The sequence below is a fragment of the Capra hircus genome, chromosome 4, assembly GCF_001704415.2.
Source record: "Capra hircus breed San Clemente chromosome 4, ASM170441v1, whole genome shotgun sequence".
NCBI lineage: Eukaryota > Metazoa > Chordata > Mammalia > Artiodactyla > Bovidae > Capra > Capra hircus.
Window position 1 is genome coordinate 14,422,376 of NC_030811.1, and position 19,844 is coordinate 14,442,219.

The following is a 19,844-nucleotide window of genomic DNA, read 5'->3' on the forward strand; positions in this document are numbered from 1 at the left end:
ATTAAGGTCACTAAGTGGGGAAAAGTGCACGCGGGCTCTGCTGCAATTCAGACCCCTTAACCTGTGGAGGCCAAAGTGGCCGTGTGCACACGCCGAAGCCCGCTTGATTCCCTTCTCTTCAGAATCACAGGATATTTGAATTGAAAAGGACCCTGGAGGGTTATTCGCACAAACTGCCATCCAGGCAGCCAGAGAGATCCAGCACCAGAGCCCGGCTCACCTGGTTCTCAGTTAAGACACCAGATCCGAACGCCATCCTGGCCTGGGTGGAGTTTCTGACATGTGTGTGGGTGTGTGTGTGTGTTCACCTGCTGACATGTCATCTGCTGCCGGTTTTATGAGCTGGCACACAGGGGGGCTTGCGAACCCAGTGACTGGATCAAACTCCAAGCTGAGTGAGCGGTGGCTTTGATCTCTATGCCCCAGCCCGGCTCCATCCTTGCAGCCTCTTGGTCTGCCCTGCTGGCCTCCCACTTGACAACTCAGCTAAGGAGATGCCTCCTGAAAGGACTCAGGGGGCAAGGACGCGCTGACGAGTAAGCTGGACGGGGAAACAAACACAGGGGCAGAGGTCGAGAGAAAGAAGAGAAAGTAATCCAGGTTCCCACAGAGAGATCACTCAGGCCACAGACACACCCCATAGCATCCACCACAACCCCCAACCCACACACACACACAAGCACACAAACCCCACACTCACCAGCACAGAGATGGAGGGAGCAGACCCAATTGTAGAAAGAATAGGAGGAGCAAGAGGGAAAACCAGATGGAAACACAGAAAATAAAATGATATGTAGACACTTTGGGGCCCTAAATCAGTTGTTCTCAAGGGAAAATGATTTTGCTTCCCGCTGGGGGGGACCTCAGGCAATGCCTAGAGGTGCTCTTGAGGGCCACAGCTCAGCAGAGCGGGTTCTGCTGTCGGCCCGTGCATGGACCCTATGACAGGCAGGACAGCCCCCACACGAAAGGATTAATTGTTCCAAAATATCAGTCGTGCCAGTCTGAGGACCCATATCCCCAAGAGAGAACCCCGTACCCACGTTGCCCATGCTCCTGGTCAGGTCAGGTCAGGGCTGGGCCACTGCCTTCCACACCTGTTTGGAGTCTGTACTGGAGTCCCATTGGCCCTGGTGACCCTACAGAGTTGGCACTGGGTGGCGGGAGGTGAGAAAGGAAAGGAAAGTTGGTAACTGCAGCCACGTCTTCCTGCAGCTCCCCAACCCCACCCCCCACCCCCCCCCACCCCATTCCATGAGACAAATACCTCAACGCCTTATCGTGAATGAGGGTCTCTGCCTGGAGCCTGGTGGGACAGAGAAGGTGGGTGGGTCGGCAGGCAGGCAAACACTGGCTTAATGGGCACAAAGGTCCGGGGTTCAAGGTTTGGGTTCCAGCGTCTTCCCCCGCCACCCAGCCAGAACCTGCTGACCCCGGGGTGGGTGGGGAACTCAACTAATCAGCTGTACTGTTTGCTCAGGCACCGCCGCCTGGCACAACTGCTTTCTTGATTTTTTGATTTGAGCGTGGCCCTCCTCCACTCCTCTCCGTGGAGACATCCCAGACCTGCACCCAAGCTTGCCTTCTCCCCTACACATAGCACGCGTGTGCACACGCACTGCACAGACCACACACACACACACACTCTTTGCTGCTCCCTCCAGCTCTCTGAATCAGAGACAGGCAGGGAAAGACTCCAAAGCCTGGGAGTGATCCACACATACCTCTCCGTCTCTGAGCCTGCCGCCCATGCCCCAGGCCACTGGGTCCTGGCTCGCTGTGGGCTGGGCTGAGGCCAGGTCCTCCGTTCCTCTTCTGTGGGAAGAGGATCTTCCCAGGGCACTCAGCTTGCTCTGGTCAGAGTTCTGGCAGGACCAAGAGGGGCTGGGCTTCCTGTCAGCACTCTCCAGTGCGACTGTGCAGGCCCTTTCCTTCTGGAACATTCTTTGCCAGCTGTGGTCGGAAAGACAGAAGGCTCCGGCATCAGGGGAGTGGGCTTGAATCTGGCCTTGGCTATAAAGTTGGCTCTATGACATTGGGGGACTTACTTTACCACTATGAGCTTCGTTTTTTTGTTTTTTGTTTTTTGTTTTTTTCCCTTCCATTGGTAAAATGCAGATACTAATGCTTGCCTTGCAGGTTTGATGTGGGGTGACATGAGAAGACTTGGTTAAGGGCCCCTGCCAGGCAGTAGTGGGTAAATAAATGCTGTCTCCACTGGAGGCTGCCTGGGAAAATATTTGCGACATAATTACCCTAAAAATATATTTGCTGTTTATCCAAAACTCAAATTGAATCGAGCATCCTGTCTTTTACTTGGCAACCCACTCCTTGCAAGTGTGTTAAGTCGTTTCAGTTGTACAGCTCTTTGCCACCCCATGGACTGTAGCCTGCCAGGCTCCTCTGCCCATGGGATTCTCCAGGCAAGAGGACTGGAGTGGGTAGCCATTCCCTTCTCCAGGGGATCTTCCCAGCACAGGTATTGAACCCGAGTTGCCTGCATTGCAGGCAAATTCTTTACCGCTGAGCCACCGGTGTGGGGTTGGGGACAGTCTTTAGAATTCTGGAGTAGGGGTCTGAGAACTGTGTTCAGAGGGGCCACACACGGTCCAGGGGTGCCATTTTATGCTCTAGTTTGTGTGTTCAGAATGGACTTTTTCACCTCTTAAGGGCTATAAAAGCAAGAAAAGAAGAGTGCATGTCAAACGCTGTATACCTGTGTGCCACTTGCCGAGGCCAGAATATTTGCATTTACTATCTGGCCTTTTATAGGAGAAGTTGCTGACCCACAGTTGCTGAGGGGGCTGAGAGTTTTCAATATTTATGCACCTGTCATGGGCCAGGGGAGAGACGAAGCAAAACCACGCCTGTGGGACAGAGAGGTTCAGAGACACCCTGGGGGGAAGGTGGGCATCCTGGCCCTTCAGACCCAGCGCCCTGCCCAGCTCCGCCCCCTTCTCCCACACTGACTGGAGTACCTGAGACTCAACTGGCCCGTCCAGGCCTTTCTATAAAAGGTCGCCAGGTGTCCCAAAGTCCAGGGAGTCCTGTCCTTCTCTCAGAAGGCCTCCCCTCCCTGGACTGGCTGTGGGGGAGCTGAGAGAGGGAGCTTTCCCAGGCCCCCACAGCTGCTGGCCTGTCTCTTTAAATCCCAGGTAATTTGGGAGGAGTAAGGGAGTGTCTTCAGGGCTTCTGCGTCTCCCAGGATGAGAGCTCCTGCCCAGGGAGCTTAGTGGCGGAGTCCCAGCTCTGCCAAGTGTAACGAACTCCTCCGAGGGAGGCCTCTTGTGTCTGGCTGCTTACACCTCGGGGAGACTCCGCGGGGCCTGGAAGGCCCCGAGACGGCACCTCTCCGGGAAGAGGGCGGGCCGGCCCTCGGGGCTGCCCATGTGGCCCCCAGGCTGAGTCCAGGTGGGGTCTGGCCTCGGCCCCAGCCCCCCAGGGAGCTGGCCCCCTGCTCCATGGGGTTGCCACTGCCCAAGGAGAAGGGGCACATTCTCTGCCTGTGGAGGAAGCTCTGCAGATGGTTCCAGAGGCAGGAGCCATGGGCCCAGAGGCGGGATGAGCAGAACCTGCTCCAGCAGAAGAGGTAAGCCTCAGAGCCGCTGCCCCTCACCCCTCCCTTCCCCCCGGGCACCCCCCTCCCCTTGAGGGCACCTCTGCTGGGAAGACCTTTCTTCCAGGCCTGGCCCCTCTGGAGCACTTCGTCTCAAGAGTCTGGGCCTGTGGGGTTAGTGCCAGGCGGAAGGGGAGGAGGGGCTGGCATGGGTAACACAGGTGCTCCCTATGTTTAAGAGCCCATCAATTAGGCAGCCTTTCTCGTAAGTTCTTTCCTGGAGCCCAGACAGCTTGTCAGCCTGTGGAAGGATTAGGCATCACAGACTTGCACCCCGGAGGTGCTGCTGTGTGTGTCTGTGTGTGTATTCGGTTGTTCCGTGATGTCTGACTCTTTGGGACCCCCTGGACTGTAGCCCGCCAGGCTCCTCTGTCCACAGGATTCTCCCGGCAAGAATACTAGAGTGGGTTGCCGTGCCCTCCTCTAGGGGATCTTCCCGACCCTGGAAATAGAACCCAAGTCTCCTGTGCCTCCTGCATTGCAGGTGGGTTGTTTACAGCTGAGCCACCAGGGAGGCCCAGAGGTGCTGCTATGTTAGGACAGTGCTTTACATCTCTACTCCCTGCTCCTAGAACAGTCTCTTGGGCAGAAACACACAGTACATATATGTGCACGTGTGGGAATGAATCAATGAGTGGGGCAGGGAGGGAACTGCAGACGTCAGTCACCACCAAATGTGGTAACCAAAATGTGACAATCATTCTTGTGCGTTTATCGCATCAGCCATTGACGGAGTCTGAGTCTTGGTGTGGGGGAGTTGGAGAGGGGTGCTGTTTGTGAAGACAACAATGCTGGGACCCAGCCCTGGAATTTATTACACTCCATTGCAGGAGAGGGCCATGGGCAATGGGCCAAAATACCAGGTGCTTAGAATTCACTGCGGAAGGCAGGCTGAGGAATTTGAGAGGCTCTAGAGTTTGAGCCCGAAGAACATCTCACTTAAGGCTTCCAGCTCCTGAAAACTGCCCTAGACTCATGCGATGGTCCCCCCCACCTCCATTGGTGCTCAGAGCTGGGGGTTGGGAGGAGGTAGGAGGAAGCTTGAGGCCATCCCTGTGTGTGATTTCTCCTCCAGAACCTCCGTGGGTCTTCCCACCCAGGGGCCAGCAAGCTAGCAGGAAGTCCTCCTCCTGGGACTTTCCTGGGTCCCTAAGAGGCAGATAATACGTCTATTCACAGGGGAAAGTCCAAAGCGTGTGTGTCTGAGGGTCTCTCTCCATCTCAAAGTGGGGTGGGGGCGGCCCTGCCTGAGCCTGACCGGGAGGCTGGGGGTTAGCTGGAATTCCTGTTGTTTCCCTTCCTCTTGCTCAAGGATTCAGGGCTGGGGGGTGTGCTCCTTTTATTCTTTTTTTTTTTTTTGAGGTCTGGCTCCCTGGCTCTCACAGCTGCCGCCCACCTCTCTCCCCCCGGGCCTGGGAGAGTGGGGGCTGAGCACATGTTTGGCTGATGACATCTTGAGGCAACAGAACATTATTGTTGGAGACTGGGACCATCAGTGGTTCCACTCATCCCAGTCCAGTCTCGGGACCCTGGAGCTGGGGGAGCCGGGCAGGAGCACAGAGAGGCCCCTGGGGCTTGGAAGTGGTGGCAGAGGCAGAGGGGAGGACCTGGGCTGGAGCTGGGGCTGCTCCCCGGTATCTTCTCTGTCACTGTGTCTTAGCGACATCTGATGGGCCTTCTCTCACAGCCTTGGGCTAGGAAAGCCTGATTCACCACTCAGAGAGCTACTCTCCCCTCTTCCTCACGTCCCCTGTCAGATTTCACAGTTTTCTGGATTCTCTTTTTCTGGGACACCAGGGCCCTGGAAACTTGATTCCCCTACTGGGTGGCTACTCCCCGGAAGGACCTGAAAGTGTTGGGAGGGGATTGTTCAAGGCAGTGTGATCACTCAGCTTTAAGGGGAGATCTGTGGGAGATCTGAGGAGGACAGTGCAGGCCCCGATTCTGATTGGTGTGGACTGTGCTGGGCAGCTTCCACGGTCTGCCTAACGTACATGCGCTGACAGTGTGAGTGAGGACAACATGGCCAGGTGAGCAGGGCTGTTACCACCCCCCACCCCTGGGAATGAGGCAGACCCAGAGTGGGGGCTCCGGGTGGGGTGGAAGGGACTCCAGGAGAAGGGAGGCGCTCAGGTCTCTCCAGGAACATGGGGGAACCCAGCATTCTTCTCTCTCTGGTTGACTTTTCTTGGGTCTTTGTTGCCTTTACCTCGGCTTAAATCCGTGTCCGTGGGATCCAAGTTGAACCATCATCTTTCTCTCATTTCCTCTGCATCATCTCAGGGCTTTGTGTATATGTGTGCGTGCTAAGCCACTCAGCCGTGTTTGACTCTTTGCTGTAGTCCATCAGGCTCCTCTGCCCATGGGATTCTCTAGGCAAGAATACCAGAGTCGGTTGCCATGCCCTCCTCCAGGGGATCTTCCTGACCCGTCTTAATTCCTGAGATGCGATGTACTAGGTGTTGACTATAAAATGCTCAGCTAGGTTTGCGAAAATGAATGTGACGCATTCCCTGCTCTCCAGAAGCACATGTTCTTAGGGGCCAAACACACCGGTCGACACCGACTTGGGTTAAAAGTGAGCTTGGCGACTGTCCTAAGAAGGCTGTGAACAAGTAGTGTGGGAGCCTTGAGGAGGACAGTGCAGGCCCCGATTCTGATTGGTGTGGACTGTGCTGGGCAGCTTCCGCGGTCTGCCTAACGTGATCCTCACCCTGAGCCCCTCGCTGGCACGGCCATCCTCCAGGTAGCTGGCATGAGGCAGTGCGCACCAGGGACTCTTTTCTGTTTCGATAGACCCCTGTATTAGTATCTGGGGGCTGGCATGGCCTACCTGTCAGAGTGAGGGCTGGGACCTTGGATCGCCCTGGAACTTCTTGCTTCAGTAAACGCATGTGCAGGTGCAGGCATCTTGGACTTGAAAGATGCAGTTCGGGCACTTAGAAGGGTGGCTAGGTCTGGAATTAGCCACTCTCCTGAGCTTTGGCTTTTTCTCCCATCGCCCAGAACCTGAGCTGGAGGGAGGTTGCCCCAGGTAGCCAGTGCACACCTCCTCCCCTTCCTGGTCACCACTCCAGCTGCTCCCCCCAACCTCACCCCAACACAAGAAAAATTGGGAAGAGCCAGAGAACTAGAAGAACCACATAACTGAGCGGTGAGAGCCTTGGGGCCAGGTTTTTGGCCAAGCATTCCATCTTGAACTCTGTCTGGTCTTCTGGATCTAGCTTGGCTTCCTTTGCAGAAAAATAAGAGAATTATTCATCCCGCGTCACAGGGTTGTAGAGAGCAAATGTGATTGTGTGCGAGAGGCTGCTTTGGAAGGTGAAAAGCACATTTAACACCTGGGACCACTGTGATTAAAAAGAACACAAGAACAGTCAAAAGGCAGCTTCCATTGACAGCAGGAGTTAAAGGGATCGTGAGCTCCTTCCCATTAGAGCTGGAACCATCCAAGAACCAGACTCGGAGCCCCAAGGGGTATGTGTGACATGCTTCTCTGAGAGGGGTTGCTGGAGAAACCAGAGGGATCCACCTCCCGTGCCTCCTCTGACCCCGCTTCCGATCCTGATGAACACGAAGAGTAGGGACAGGGAACTGACCAGAGGGGTCCCAGCGCTGCCTCCGACTTGTTTGCACAGACCACCCCAGGGCTCCAGGCCTCTTTCTCCATATGGACAGATTAGACTGGGTTTCCAGGGCTTTCTAGAATTCTTCCCTAGACACACTTGATCCTGCTCATTTCCCAGCAGCCAAATGCAAAACTTCACATGTGCAGGTCCACACACGTGAGTGTACACGCATAGACGTATACACATCCATAAGAACGTGAAGCAGAGAGGATAGGGTGGAGGAAACAGGGGGAGAAGACAAGTGGCAGCTCCTTGGGGCCGGAGGGAACCTCAAGGTGATCAATGACTTGTTTGCTCTGTAAAAGGTGTGCTAGGTTTATGCCAGAAATCCTATAGCAGTGTTTCTGCTAGTCCAGTATTGAGCCAGACTGTTCAATTTTAAAATAGTCAAGCAAAATAAGACACTCTAAATTCTGGAAACAACTTTCATATTTTTATCATTTCGGATCTTCTCATTTCTTTCACTGTCTTTTATTAATTAATCTGCAGGTGCTTAAAAGGCTTCATTTTTTGTTTCTTAGTTGACCATTTAATGATTTGTAAGAAAAAAAAAACATGGAGGGAATTTCTCATTCTATTTAATGTGAAAAATCCCTTCTTAAAAAATAGATAAGGAATACTTATACATCGAGGTCAGAACTTCTCTACCTGACCTTTTTGACATGTTGGGCAGATAATTCTCTGTTACAAGAGGCTGCCTTGTTTAAGAAGCTTAGCAGCACCCCTGCCCTCTGCCAACTAGATGCCAGTTTCACCCCCTCTCCCAGTCATGACAACCAAAAATGTCTCCAGACTCTGCCAAATCCTTTGGAAGGAGGCAGGGAGTTATCCCTGGTTAAGGTGTGTGTGCTCAGTCGTGTCTAACTCTTTGCGACCCCATGCACTGTAGCCCGCCAGGCTCCTCTGCCCATGGGATTCTCCAGGTGAGAATACTGGAGTGGATTGCCATTCCTTCCTCCAGGGGATCTTCTCCACCCAAGGACCTAACCCACATCTTTTGCATCTTCCGCTTTGGCAGGAGGATTCTTTACCACAGAGCCACCTGGGAAAGAAATCACTGTTTGTAAATAAGAGATTCCGGTAGTAAAGTTACGTATGCTTCTAAATAAAATGAAACTGTCCCCTGGAACAGAGTGAGTATAATTTAACCATTAAAATCAGAAGACATTTTGGCAGTATCTCCTCTTCTTCCTGCCCTAGGGAGATGTCTGGTGATGTGTAGATTTTACTCCAGATCTAAACCTCTGTGTTGGGTTTCTTTGGAACAAACTCTTTATTTACCAGGCACAAGAATCTTTGGGTGGGTCTGCTCTTTTCACTTTCATGCATCGGAGAAGGAAGTGGCAACCCACTCCAGTGTTCTTGCCTGGAAAATCCCAGGGACGGGGGGAGCCTGGTGGGCTGCCGTCTATGGGGTCACACAGAGTCGGACACGACTGAAGTGACTTAGCAGCAGCAGCAGCAGCTCTTTTTTATGGGGTCCGTCTTTTTTATGGGGTGTAAGTGTAGGCAGCTGTTTGGGAGGAGTTCTCCCTTATGTAAATAGCAACCGACTCTAGTATTCTTGCCTGGAGAATCCCATGGACAGAGGAGCCTGGTGGGCTCCAGTTTGTGGGATCGCAAGCGTCAGACACGACTTCACGCTATCTTTTCTGCCTTACTGCCCAGGATATTAGCAAGGGCTTTCTTGGCTTCCCCCTTGTGGCCATGTGATGCTGTTGCAAGTCATACCTCTGCCTGACTCCCTGGGAACCATGCAGATTCTGCCATCCATTTTTGCTGGATCTTAGAGTTTGCCACCGAGAGGAGGCCAGCTCTCTACAAACCTCGCTGGTTTGGGTCATAAGCCTTTTCTTCATCCAGAGTGTGATATGATTGAGGTTCCCAAATAAAATACAGTTCAGTTCAGTCACTCAGTCGTGTCCGACTCTTTGCGACCCCATGAATCGCAGCACACCAGGCCTCCCAGTCCATCACCAACACCCAGAGATCACTCAGACTCACGTCCATCGAGTCAGTGATGCCATCCAGCCATCTCATTCTCTGTCGTCCCCTTCTCCTCCTTTCCCCAATCCCTCCCAGCATCAAGACAGAGTTAAATGTGAATTTCAGATAAACAATGAATAGATTATCAGTTTCAGTTTGCCCTAAAATATTGCACGGACATACTTATATTAAAAACTTATTTGGGGAGAATTCCCTGGCAGTCCAGGGATTAGGTCTCTGCGCTTTCATTGCCGAGGGTCCAGGTTTGATCCCTGGTTGGGGAAATAAGATACAATCGGCCACATGGCACAGCCAAGAAAAAAAACAAGAACTTATTTGTTGTGTATCTAAAATCAACTCTGAGCATCCCCATGTTTTTATTTTGTAAATCTAGCCATCCCAGTTCAAATGGTAGCTTCCTGCCCTCACCAGGCCACTAGGGCAGGCAGTGCAGGCCAGAGACAGAACGTGTAGGGACTGGAGGTTTGAAGGGGACATTTACGGTCATCAGAGATATGTCAGAGAACCAACAGTGGCGTCTCTGGGGCTGCCACTGACTAGCCTCCCCACTTGTGTCCTAGGAAGCAGGGAGTGGACTCTGCACTTGGGTTAGAAGCCCCTTTGGGCACATCTCTAGCTCCGCCGTTAACCCTTGGCCAAACGGGGCACAGAACTAGTAGCAAGACAAAGCAACAACAGCAACTAGAAGCTACCTGGAGGAGGGCAGAGAAAGGATACAATCTGAGACAGTGGCTCACCTCTGACCTCCAAGTGCCCTTAGAAGAGAAAGAGACAGATACTAATCACAGCCCCCCCACCCCAAGGTAAAAGTAAGGCCAGAGGAGAGGGCGGAAAACTTCCTGCCGTGAGTGTGTGTGTGTGTGTGTGTGTGTGTGTGTGTGTGTGTGTGTGTGTTGGGGAATAGTGCTTACTCTCAAATATCTATAAAAGAGGGATTTGTGCAGATTGTTGGAAAAGGTAATGGTGGTGGGGGGGTGGGGGTGATGGTGGGGGTGGGGGTCATGGGCTGATGGTGGTGGTGGGGGTGGTGATGGTGGTGCAGCTGGTGATGGGGATGGGGGTCATGGTGGTGGTGGGGGTCATGGGCTAGTGGTAGTGGTGGGGGTGGTGATGGTGGTGGGGATCACGGTGGTGGCACTAGTCATGGTTGTGGTCGGGGTGATGGGGTGAGGGTGGAGGGTGTGGGGGTGATGGCTGGGGTGACAGGGGTGATGAGGAGGTAGTGGGAGGTGCTGCAGACTTGCTTTGCAGCTGTGTGAGCACACCAAGCACACTCTTTTGTACTTAGATTATATGTTTGCCTAAGGTTGGCTTAGGGGGTGGCTGATGGAGCTAATAAGGGGGGGGGGCAGTAAAGCCAAGCCACCTTCTGGCATTGCTACAGTTCATTCCTTCTACAGAGAGTGGTAATGAGCACCTGCCATCACGCTGGGCATATTCCCAGGCACTGGGAGCGCAGCATAGAGTAACTGGGGTGGAGTGGGGGCTGGATTCCAGGTGAAAGGAGAGAGACAGCACAGCCACGCGGGGAATGGTGTGCCCTGGGGTTCTGAGGCCAAACTGCTGGGTGTCAGGGGCCAGCAGGGGGAAGAAAGCACAGGAAAATAGTTGCACAAAGTCTGGAGAGGACTTCTGAGTTTCTTCTCCTTGGGCGTTTAAGGACCCACGAGATTTTTGTAAACTAAGCTTGCATTTGCTGTTTAGAGAGAATGTCTTGGGAGCATCCAGAAGGATGGTTTGGGGGTAAATAGGGTATAGGGGAACTAGTCAGAAGAAGATTTTGCTAATCCTGGCCCAGAGAATGAGGACATGGATTAACAGGGATCAGTGGGAATGGGGAGGCAGGGACTGAGTGGGGAGAGCCGCTGAACTGACAGGTGGCTGCCCCTGAGGCTGATGCAGGGGCCTGGGGCCAGCATTCAGGGAGACGGACAAGGCGCGCTCTCTCCTCCTCTCCCAATCACCCCTCCAACCCCAGTTCTTGGAGTCAGTTTCCTGCTACTATGGCCTTTTCGGTGTGTGAGCTCCTGTTCACATAACTGACCCTCTGTGGATAAACAGTGTTATTGCATTCACTCCTGTAGAAGGACCAAGTAGCTCTGGGCCAGCAGGGAAAAATAAATAAAGGGACCCCACGTGTCTCAGTTGGAGTCAGTTTTGATCTTACAAAAAGTGTGCAGTTCATTGTAGGCAAAAAGCTGGAAAGTCAGAGATGATTTGCCTAAAACAAGTGAGACACAGACAGGAAGCAGGGAGAGACTATAACTCGACACAGGGCCAGAAGAAAGAAAGGACCCAAGGCTGCTTTTGGACTGAGCCCCAAAGATGCCGTCGTAGGGAAGAAAGTGCCAGGGGCTTTCCTGAGGAAGGGGAGCATCGCACAACAGGAGAAGTACCCGCCAGCCTCTGCGTGTCAGCGCCTCCCTAAAGATAAGGGAGGCATTTCCTCATACCCTCAGTCCATGAAAATAAGGCTTATCTTGGAGGGTAACCTCAGGACTTCAAGGGACGCTGCAAAGGGGTTGCTCCAGAGGCCAAAGGGGTCAGAAAGTAAACAAGCATTTAGCTGAAACTCCTTCCTCTCCACCTGATGCGCACAGATCACACACACACACACACACACACACACACACACACAGACACACACAGACACACACAGACACACAGACACACAGACACACACACACACACACACACACGAAAGGAAAGCTGTCCTGACACTTACCCACGCACAAACTACGGAAAGTTGTCTTGCATTTAGCTCATGGAAACTATGGAAAAGTTGTCTTGGATTTAGCTCACACAAATTATGAAAAAGTTGCCTCGGATTTAACTCACACAAACTATGGGAAAGTTGCCTTGGATTTAACTCACGCACACTATGAAAAAGTTGGCTTGGATTAACCAATGGGTCAGAGCTGAGCGCTCAGGCAGCCCCTCCCCTGATAGCAGCCCCACCTCTCTGGATGAGGGACCTCCAGGTTCGGAGTTCATTTTCACCGAGGTGTGAGACGGAGCAAAGCCGCCCACCTTTCTTCCCAACCGGCCCGCTCCCCTCCCTTATAGGATCTGGGAGTCTCCGCTCTTGCTAGCCGCCAAAGAGAACAACATCCAGGCTCTGAGCAAGCTGCTCAAGTATGAGGCCTGTGATGTCCACCAGAAAGGTAAGGAGCGTTTCCAGCTGGGTCAGCCCCGTGCCCATGGCCCTCTTCCCCCTCCTCCTGCTGGTATAGCCCAGGGCCTTCTGCTGTGGGCCCCCAGTTCTCTATGGGCTCCCCCTCCCTGCTCCAGAGAGGCCACGAGACTCTGCTTTCTGTCAATGCCAGGAGCCGTGGGGGAGACAGCACTGCATGTGGCCGCCCTCTATGACAACCTGGAGGCCGCCATGGTGCTGATGGAGGCTGCCCCGGAGCTGGTCAAGGAGCCCATGACATCTGAGCTGTATGAAGGTGAGGGGCCAAGGATCTGGGATGGAGGGAAGTGTGACCTTGGTGGTGGACCTGGAAAATCCCATGCATTGAGGAGCCTGGTGGGCTGCAGTCCATGGGGTCGCTAAGAGTTGGACACGACTGAGCGACTTCACTTTCACTTTTCACTTTCATGCACTGGAGAAGGAAATGGCAACCCACTCCAGTGTTCTTGCCTGGAGAATCACAGGGACGGGGGAGCCTGGTGGGATGCCATCTATGGGGTTGCACAGAGTCGGACACAACTGAAGCAACTTAGGAGCAGCAGCAGTCTGGGGAAACCAAGAGGGAACCTGGGCCCCCTTCTCTTCACCTCCCTCTTCTGTCCCTTTTTCCTCGGCATTCTTAATGCCCTTCATTGGAGTGCTAACCTCTGAAATGGAGAGACCTAGGGTAGGAAGGCTTCCCTTGTCGTTCTGTAGGTAAAGAATCTGCCTGCAATGCAAGAGACCCATGTTTGATTCTTGGATCGGGAAGCTCCACTGGAGAAGGAAACGGCAACCCACTCCAGTGTTCTTGCCTGGAGAATCCCACGGACAGAGGAGCCTGGCACGCTACAGTCCATGGGGTGGCAAGAGTCGGACATGACTTGGCGGCTAAACCACTACAGCAGGAAGAGGCAGGCAGCACAGGGGGCCCCTGGGAGCCCCACCAGGCCCCGACCCCTGTCTCATCCTCCCCCAGAAAGGCTGACCTGGTGCAGACAGGAGGGCCCCCCTGCAGGATTCTGTGAAGATAGGAGGGACCCCTAGCTGGATCCTGGGGACAGAGCACAAGCCAAGAGCTCTCTTGTCCAGGTCAGACGGCCCTGCACATAGCAGTCATGAACCAGAACGTGAACCTGGTGAAAGCCCTGCTCGCCCACGGGGCCAGCGTCTCTGCGAGGGCCACAGGCTCCGCCTTCCGCCTCTCTCCTCACAACCTCATCTACTTTGGTGAGAGCAGGCCCGGGGCTGGGAGGATGAGGAGGGGGGCATCAGTCAAGGCAGGGCGGGCTGAGGAGGCCCCGTGCCTGGGGCGGCCAGAGCCAAGCCTCCAGCCCCACCCCAAGGCCCCCTCCAGCATCCCCGCCTCTGGTCCTGCTGACAAGGGTCCCCAGGCCCAGAGCAGAGATGGGGGAGGGAGAGGCAGTTGCTTGGAGACACTGCCCCTCCCTGCCCGCATCTCACGCCGGCCCGCCTGGGCCTCTGCCTCCCCAGGGGAGCACCCTCTGTCCTTTGCCGCCTGCATGGGCAGCGAGGAGATTGTGAGGCTGCTCATTGAGCACGGTGCTGACATCCGGGCCCAGGACTCCCTGGGTAAGAGCTGGGCTGGAGGGGGCGCTGGCAGGCTGGGGGTGGCAGGGGAGAGGGGAGGGGCTGGGACCGCCCTCAGGCCCCCTCGGGGTGGGGGGTGGTCCTGGGGAACAGCAGGGACTCTGGTCCCAGGGGTCATGTGACACCCCGTGTCCTCTCCCAGGAAACACAGTGTTGCACATCCTCGTCCTCCAGCCCAACAAAACCTTTGCCTGCCAGATGTACAACCTGCTGCTGTCCTACGACAGGCGAGGGGACCACCTGCAGTCCCTGGACCTCATGCTCAATCACCAGGGCCTCACCCCCTTCAAGCTGGCCGGAGTGGAGGGCAACACTGTGGTGAGGGACCCGTCCTCAACCCCACGGGGGTCCTTCTCCTGACCCTTCATCTTACACTTCTGGCCCTTTGAGGAAGTAGATGTGATTGGTCCTCCCCGATGCCGAGGCCCTATTTTCAGCTTCGATTGGAATTTCCTTCTCTGCCCCTGTCTCGCATCTTCTTTCTCTCCCACTTTCTCTGCCCTGAGTCGTTAGGGGCTGCAAGGGTCTAGATCCCGTCCCCGGGTGGTCTGCAATGCCCATGTTCCCCTGCCCTGCCTCCTTGCATCTCCTCTTTCCAAACTCTGGAGGGAGCTACAGGGGAAGAGGATGAACTAGGAGGCTGACGTGGAGAAGGGTTCTTTCGTCCACAAGGCTGCAGTCTTTGAGTGAAGAGAGAGCCCCCTTTCAGGGGTGCAGCGGTCCTACTGGGCAAGCGTCCCATCCGCACCCCGACAGTCCCCTTGGCTTGCTCCTCCTCACTCGCTTGTCCCCCCATCCCCAACTTTAGATATTCCAGAACCTGGTGCAGAAGCAGAAGTACATCCAGTGGACGTGTGGACCGCTGACCTCCACTCTCTACGACCTCACAGAAATCGACTCCTCGGGGGAGGAGCTATCCCTACTGGAACTTATCGTCACCTCCAAGAAGAGGGAGGTGTGGTGGGTGGTGGGGGGCTGGTCCCCAGGCTAGGGAGCTCCTAGGGAGGGGAGTCAGCGGCTCTGAGCTGCTTGCTGCCTTCTCTTTCTGCTGCAGGCTCGCCAGATCCTAGACCAGACGCCAGTGAAGGAGCTGGTGACCCTCAAGTGGAAGAGATACGGGCGGCCGTACTTCTGTGTGCTGGCAGCCACGTACCTGCTGTACATCGTCTGCTTCACCGTGTGCTGTGTGTACCGCCCCCTCAAGCCCAGGACAGACAATGGAACTGACCCCCGGGACAGCACCCTCTACCAGCAGAAGCCACTGCAGGTGACTCCCAAGGACTAGCAGAGCTTTGGGGTGGCGGGTATCCGGCCCTCTGCCATCTTTCAGATGTGTGTCACATTCCTAGCTCACCACTCACGTTTCTCTCCTTGCCCAGATCTCAACTACATAGGCACAAACTCAAAGACATGCACACAGAAAGATGCCGATGCTCTGAGAGCAGAGTTTGAGAGAGCCAAACCTCACGGGTTGAAAAGAATCTGAGCGACTGGTGTCCCTAGACAAGGATGCGGACTTGCACCCAAGGGTGGGCAGGGCAGATGGAGGGAAGCCCTGAGTCCTCTGACCACGCCTCTCCTTTCAGGAGGCCTATGTGACCCGCCAGGACCACCTCCGACTGGTGGGGGAGCTGGTGAGCGTCTGTGGAGCCATCATCATCCTGTTCATAGAGGTGGGTGCAGTGGGGATCCAGGGGTGAGGCTGTGTGCCCTAGGGATCCAGTCAGAACTTCAGTCTACAAGTGCCTCGCGTCTTCCCGGCCTCTCCCCAGATTACAGACATCTTCCGAGTGGGGGTCAGTCGCTCCTTTGGACAGACCATCCTCGGAGGACCATTCCACATCCTCTTGTGAGTCTCTTTTCCTCTCAACCCCTACACCTTTCTCACTAAGGCTCCAGTTTAACTCCCTGGATCCCTGGCGTCTGGAGAACCCCAGCTCCAGAGGCCTCGCTGTGATGTGTGTGTGACTGTGTACGGAGCTTGAAGCTGAGCGTGTGGGTAGCACTTCCATCACCCCCTCGCTCTTGGATCCTCAGGATCAGCCCAGTCTCCCTCTCACGGCCCCCTCCCCACTCTCCCTCCAGCATCACCTATTCCTGCATGGTGCTGGTGACTATGGTGATGCGGCTCACCAGCACCAATGGGGAGGTGGTACCCATGTCCTTCGCCCTGGTGCTGGGCTGGTGCAGCGTCATGTACTTTGCGCGAGGATTCCAGATGCTGGGCCCCTTCACCATCATGATCCAGAAGGTCGGTGCCTCCTCCCAAACTTTCTATAGAAAGGTCCCAGAGCAGGGGCTGCGAACATTTCTGAAAAGCATCAGATCAGAGAGACCTCAGGCTTGCAGTGGTGGTTTAGTCTATAAGTCATGTCCGACTCTTTGCGACCCCATGCACTATAGCCTGCCAGGCTCCTCTGACCATGGGATTTCCCAGGCAAGAACACTGGAGTGGGTTGCCATTTCCTTCTCCAGGGAATCTTCCCTACCAGGCTTGCAAGGCCAACATGTATATAATCTCTTTGATTTTCTTCTTCCCTTCCCCCTTTAAAATTTTTTTTCAATCATTTAAAAAATGTAAAATTCTCACTCAAGGGCCATACCAAAATTGATCCAGGAGATTTGGCCAGCAGGCCATAGTTGGCCAGCCTCTACCCTATGCTAGAGGGCAGAGCTGTGGGACTTCTCAGGGTTAGACCTCTTAGAGGCTATAAGGGGCAGTTGCTCAAAAGACTGGTGTGGAGCTGGTCTCCCTTCTCTTCCTTCCCGCTAGATGATTTTTGGCGATCTGATGAGATTCTGCTGGCTGATGGCTGTGGTCATCCTGGGCTTTGCCTCGGGTAAATCATCTGAGATAGGGGCCCTGGGCTGGAGGAGATCAGAAAGCACAGGATGCCTCTAGATAAACCTGTGGGGAGAGGGGGGCAGGAGGGAAGGCAGAGGCAGGAGGAGGCCCCAGTGTCTGAGGATGGGCTGTTAAGGGGGAGAGCTGGCTCTTGGGATCAGGAGGGTGAATCATATGGAAAATAGGGGAACGTAAGAACCCACAGGACAGAGTGATGGAGGGCTGGGATGGTGACACTGGAGAGGAAGCAGACAGGACTGAAGTGGGCAGCACAGAGCGGGCTACGGTTTAATCGCATGGAACTCTCACCCCCTTGGGTGAGAGCAGCCTTCTTTATCATCTTCCAGACAGAGGACCCCAATGAGCTGGGCCACTTCTTCAATTACCCCATGGCGCTGTTCAGCACCTTTGAGCTGTTCCTCACCATCATCGACGGCCCCGCCAACTACGACGTAGATCTGCCCTTCATGTACAGCATCACCTACGCTGCCTTCGCCATCATCGCTGCTTTGCTCATGCTCAACCTCCTCATCGCTATGATGGGAGACACTCACTGGCGTGTAGCCCACGAGCGGGATGAGCTCTGGAGGGCGCAGGTGAGCCCCCTCGTGGCCGGGAGGGTTAGTGCAAGTCATTGTCTTCCTGACAAGGGCCAGGCCAAACTCAGCAGCAGGATATTTCACCTCCCACCGCCCCCAACTCCCCGGCACCCCCAGTGTATCTGGAGGGTTATTGCACAGGCAAAATCGACACAAAGTGTACGGAACTGGATCAGCAATACAATCAAGCAATCCTGGAACAGCTGAAAAGAATTTCTGTTTTCTCAAAAAAGTCAAATCTGTCTTTTCTAGAATCATCAGTAAGAAATGAACCTCAGGAGTAGCGACAGTGGGCTTCCCAGTGCAAGTGGTAAAGAACGTGACTGCCAACTCAGGAGACTTAAAGAAATGCGGGTTGGGTTTCTGGGTCAGGAAGATCCCCTGCAGGAGGGAATGCAACCCACTCCAGTATTTTTGCCTGGAGAATCCCATGGACAGATGAGCCTGAAGGGCTATACAGTCCCTGCGGTTGCAAACAGGAGGACACAACTGAACCGACTTAGCACACAAGCACAGTAGCTACAACTGCATTCACGAAATTTTGTTACTGAATAAAAACTGAAGTATCAACTTTGGGGCAATATTTAAGTCTTCAAAATTCGACCCAGAAAAACTGGGCGTGTTAAAAATAACACCACACAAACTCCCTATAGTCACAGAAACTATCTTCAGTCAGATAATTGTGATGGGGTCAAAAGCACGCATTAACTGGATCAAATCATCATTTAAAAATGTACTTACAAAAGAATTTATCGCAACAGAAATAATTTCAGCAACGTAAATGGGAAATCCTCCAACTAGATGGCATTTAACTGTGTTGTGTAGAAAGTAGAATTGAAAAAAAAAAACCCTAAGCTGGCAACATAGGGTTTGCTCGTCAAAATATTTTTTCAATGTAAATGTATTGGTAGGAAATTTCTCCGCAGGATGTTTGTGTTTCTAAGTAGCCTTTACATCTGTAGGGTCAAAATATTCCATAGCCCCAAGGACCCTTGCTCTTTGCTCTGCCCACCTTCCTGATCCTTAGAGCGAGGTCTCCCCACCCCCTGCAGGACTGGCCTGGCCTGGATGCCAGGTCACTGGGTGAAGCATCATGGGGCTCAAGACCCATCACTCTCCTGCAGAAAAGGGGTGACGAAGCTAACTCCACTAACCTCTGCTCAGGGGTATGGTCTCCTCTGGGAAACCATGAGTTTCCCAGCTATTGCTACACTGTGGTCCCTCTGCCCGGAGTCCTCTCCACTCTTCCAGTGGTCTGCACTCCATCTCTGGTTTCATCCTCTTCTGCCCCACCCCTGCCCCCCCCCCACAGGTTGTAGCCACCACTGTGATGCTGGAGAAGAAGCTGCCGCGTTGCCTGTGGCCTCGCTCAGGGATCTGCGGGCGCAAGTTCGGGCTGGGGGACCGCTGGTTCCTGCGGTGAGTGACAGCATGAGCTGGCACGCTTGTTGTACAGGCCTGTGCGCTCCCTGGGCTTCCAGTCTTACTGGGGGAAGGGAAATTGCCAGGCTCCAGGGGCGGAGAGCGGCCCTGAAAGCATCCACGTTGTCCCTGGACCCGGCTCTGTGTTGCTTCCCAAAGCCTGGCATCCCCTGTGCCCACTCAGGCTGCAGACAAGGAGAGAGGCCACCGGCAGGGGGGCTGGACGAGGCCCAGAGACGAGGGCTGGTCCAAGGTCAGCCATTCCATCACCTCCTCTGTACTCCCCCTCTCCCAACAGGGTGGAAGAGAAACAGGACATCAACCAGCAGCGTGTCCGGCGCTACGCCCAGGCCTTCTGCCACCCAGGCTCGGAGGACAACAGGGAAAGACTGTGGCTGGGCAGCCCCTTTGGCGCCCGCCTGTCACTTCCTACCCCCTCAGTGTCTCGAAGTACCTCCTGCAGCAGCATCAACTGGGAGAGGCTGCGGCAAGGGACCCTGAAGAGAGAGCTGAGGGGGGTGGTCAACAAGGCTCTGGAGGATGAGGAGGGCTGGGAGTACCAGATCTGAGCTCTCCTCCTGCCTCCTGCCTCCCACCAAAGTCCAGATCTCTCACCTGCCAGGTCAGGGGCGGGGTGGGGGGGGGGGGTAGAACAGAATACAGGGAAACCGAGGAGCAGGCTCACGCCTCACCTGAAGCACAGGGACCCAGCATGAGTAGGGACCCAGCTTCACCCACCCTGGCCTTACCGCCCTGTCTGAGCAAAGCACTTTACAAAAGGTTGGGGTGCCACTTCGGGCACCAGCCCCCATCCAGGGTCACAGCTGCAGACAGCCGCGGAGGTTCGGGAGGTGTACCAAGCAGATGGGTACTGCTGGGAGGGGGTGGGGTGTGATACCGCCTCCCACCTTCCAATAAAGTCACTTCCTGTACGCCTCTCTTC

At 54.5% G+C, this 19,844-nt stretch overlaps 1 protein-coding gene across 2 annotated transcripts; it reads left to right on the top strand.

Moving 5' to 3' along the window:
* TRPV6 (transient receptor potential cation channel subfamily V member 6) lies at positions 3,035-19,834 on the top strand. Of its 2 annotated transcripts, none has more exons than XM_018046847.1 (15): positions 3,035-3,589; positions 12,319-12,416; positions 12,579-12,701; positions 13,517-13,654; positions 13,919-14,017; positions 14,178-14,353; positions 14,844-14,990; positions 15,090-15,302; positions 15,622-15,708; positions 15,808-15,884; positions 16,121-16,286; positions 16,809-16,875; positions 17,208-17,476; positions 18,792-18,898; positions 19,200-19,834. In XM_018046847.1, exons 1-15 carry the CDS (start codon positions 3,462-3,464, stop codon positions 19,468-19,470), a joined length of 2,166 nt encoding a protein of 721 aa, XP_017902336.1. In that variant the 5' UTR covers positions 3,035-3,461; the 3' UTR covers positions 19,471-19,834. The 2 variants fall into 2 exon arrangements, with proteins under 2 accessions (XP_017902336.1, XP_017902337.1); XM_018046848.1 differs by lacking the exon at positions 3,035-3,589 and adding an exon at positions 8,288-8,378 and having other exon boundaries at positions 19,200-19,829.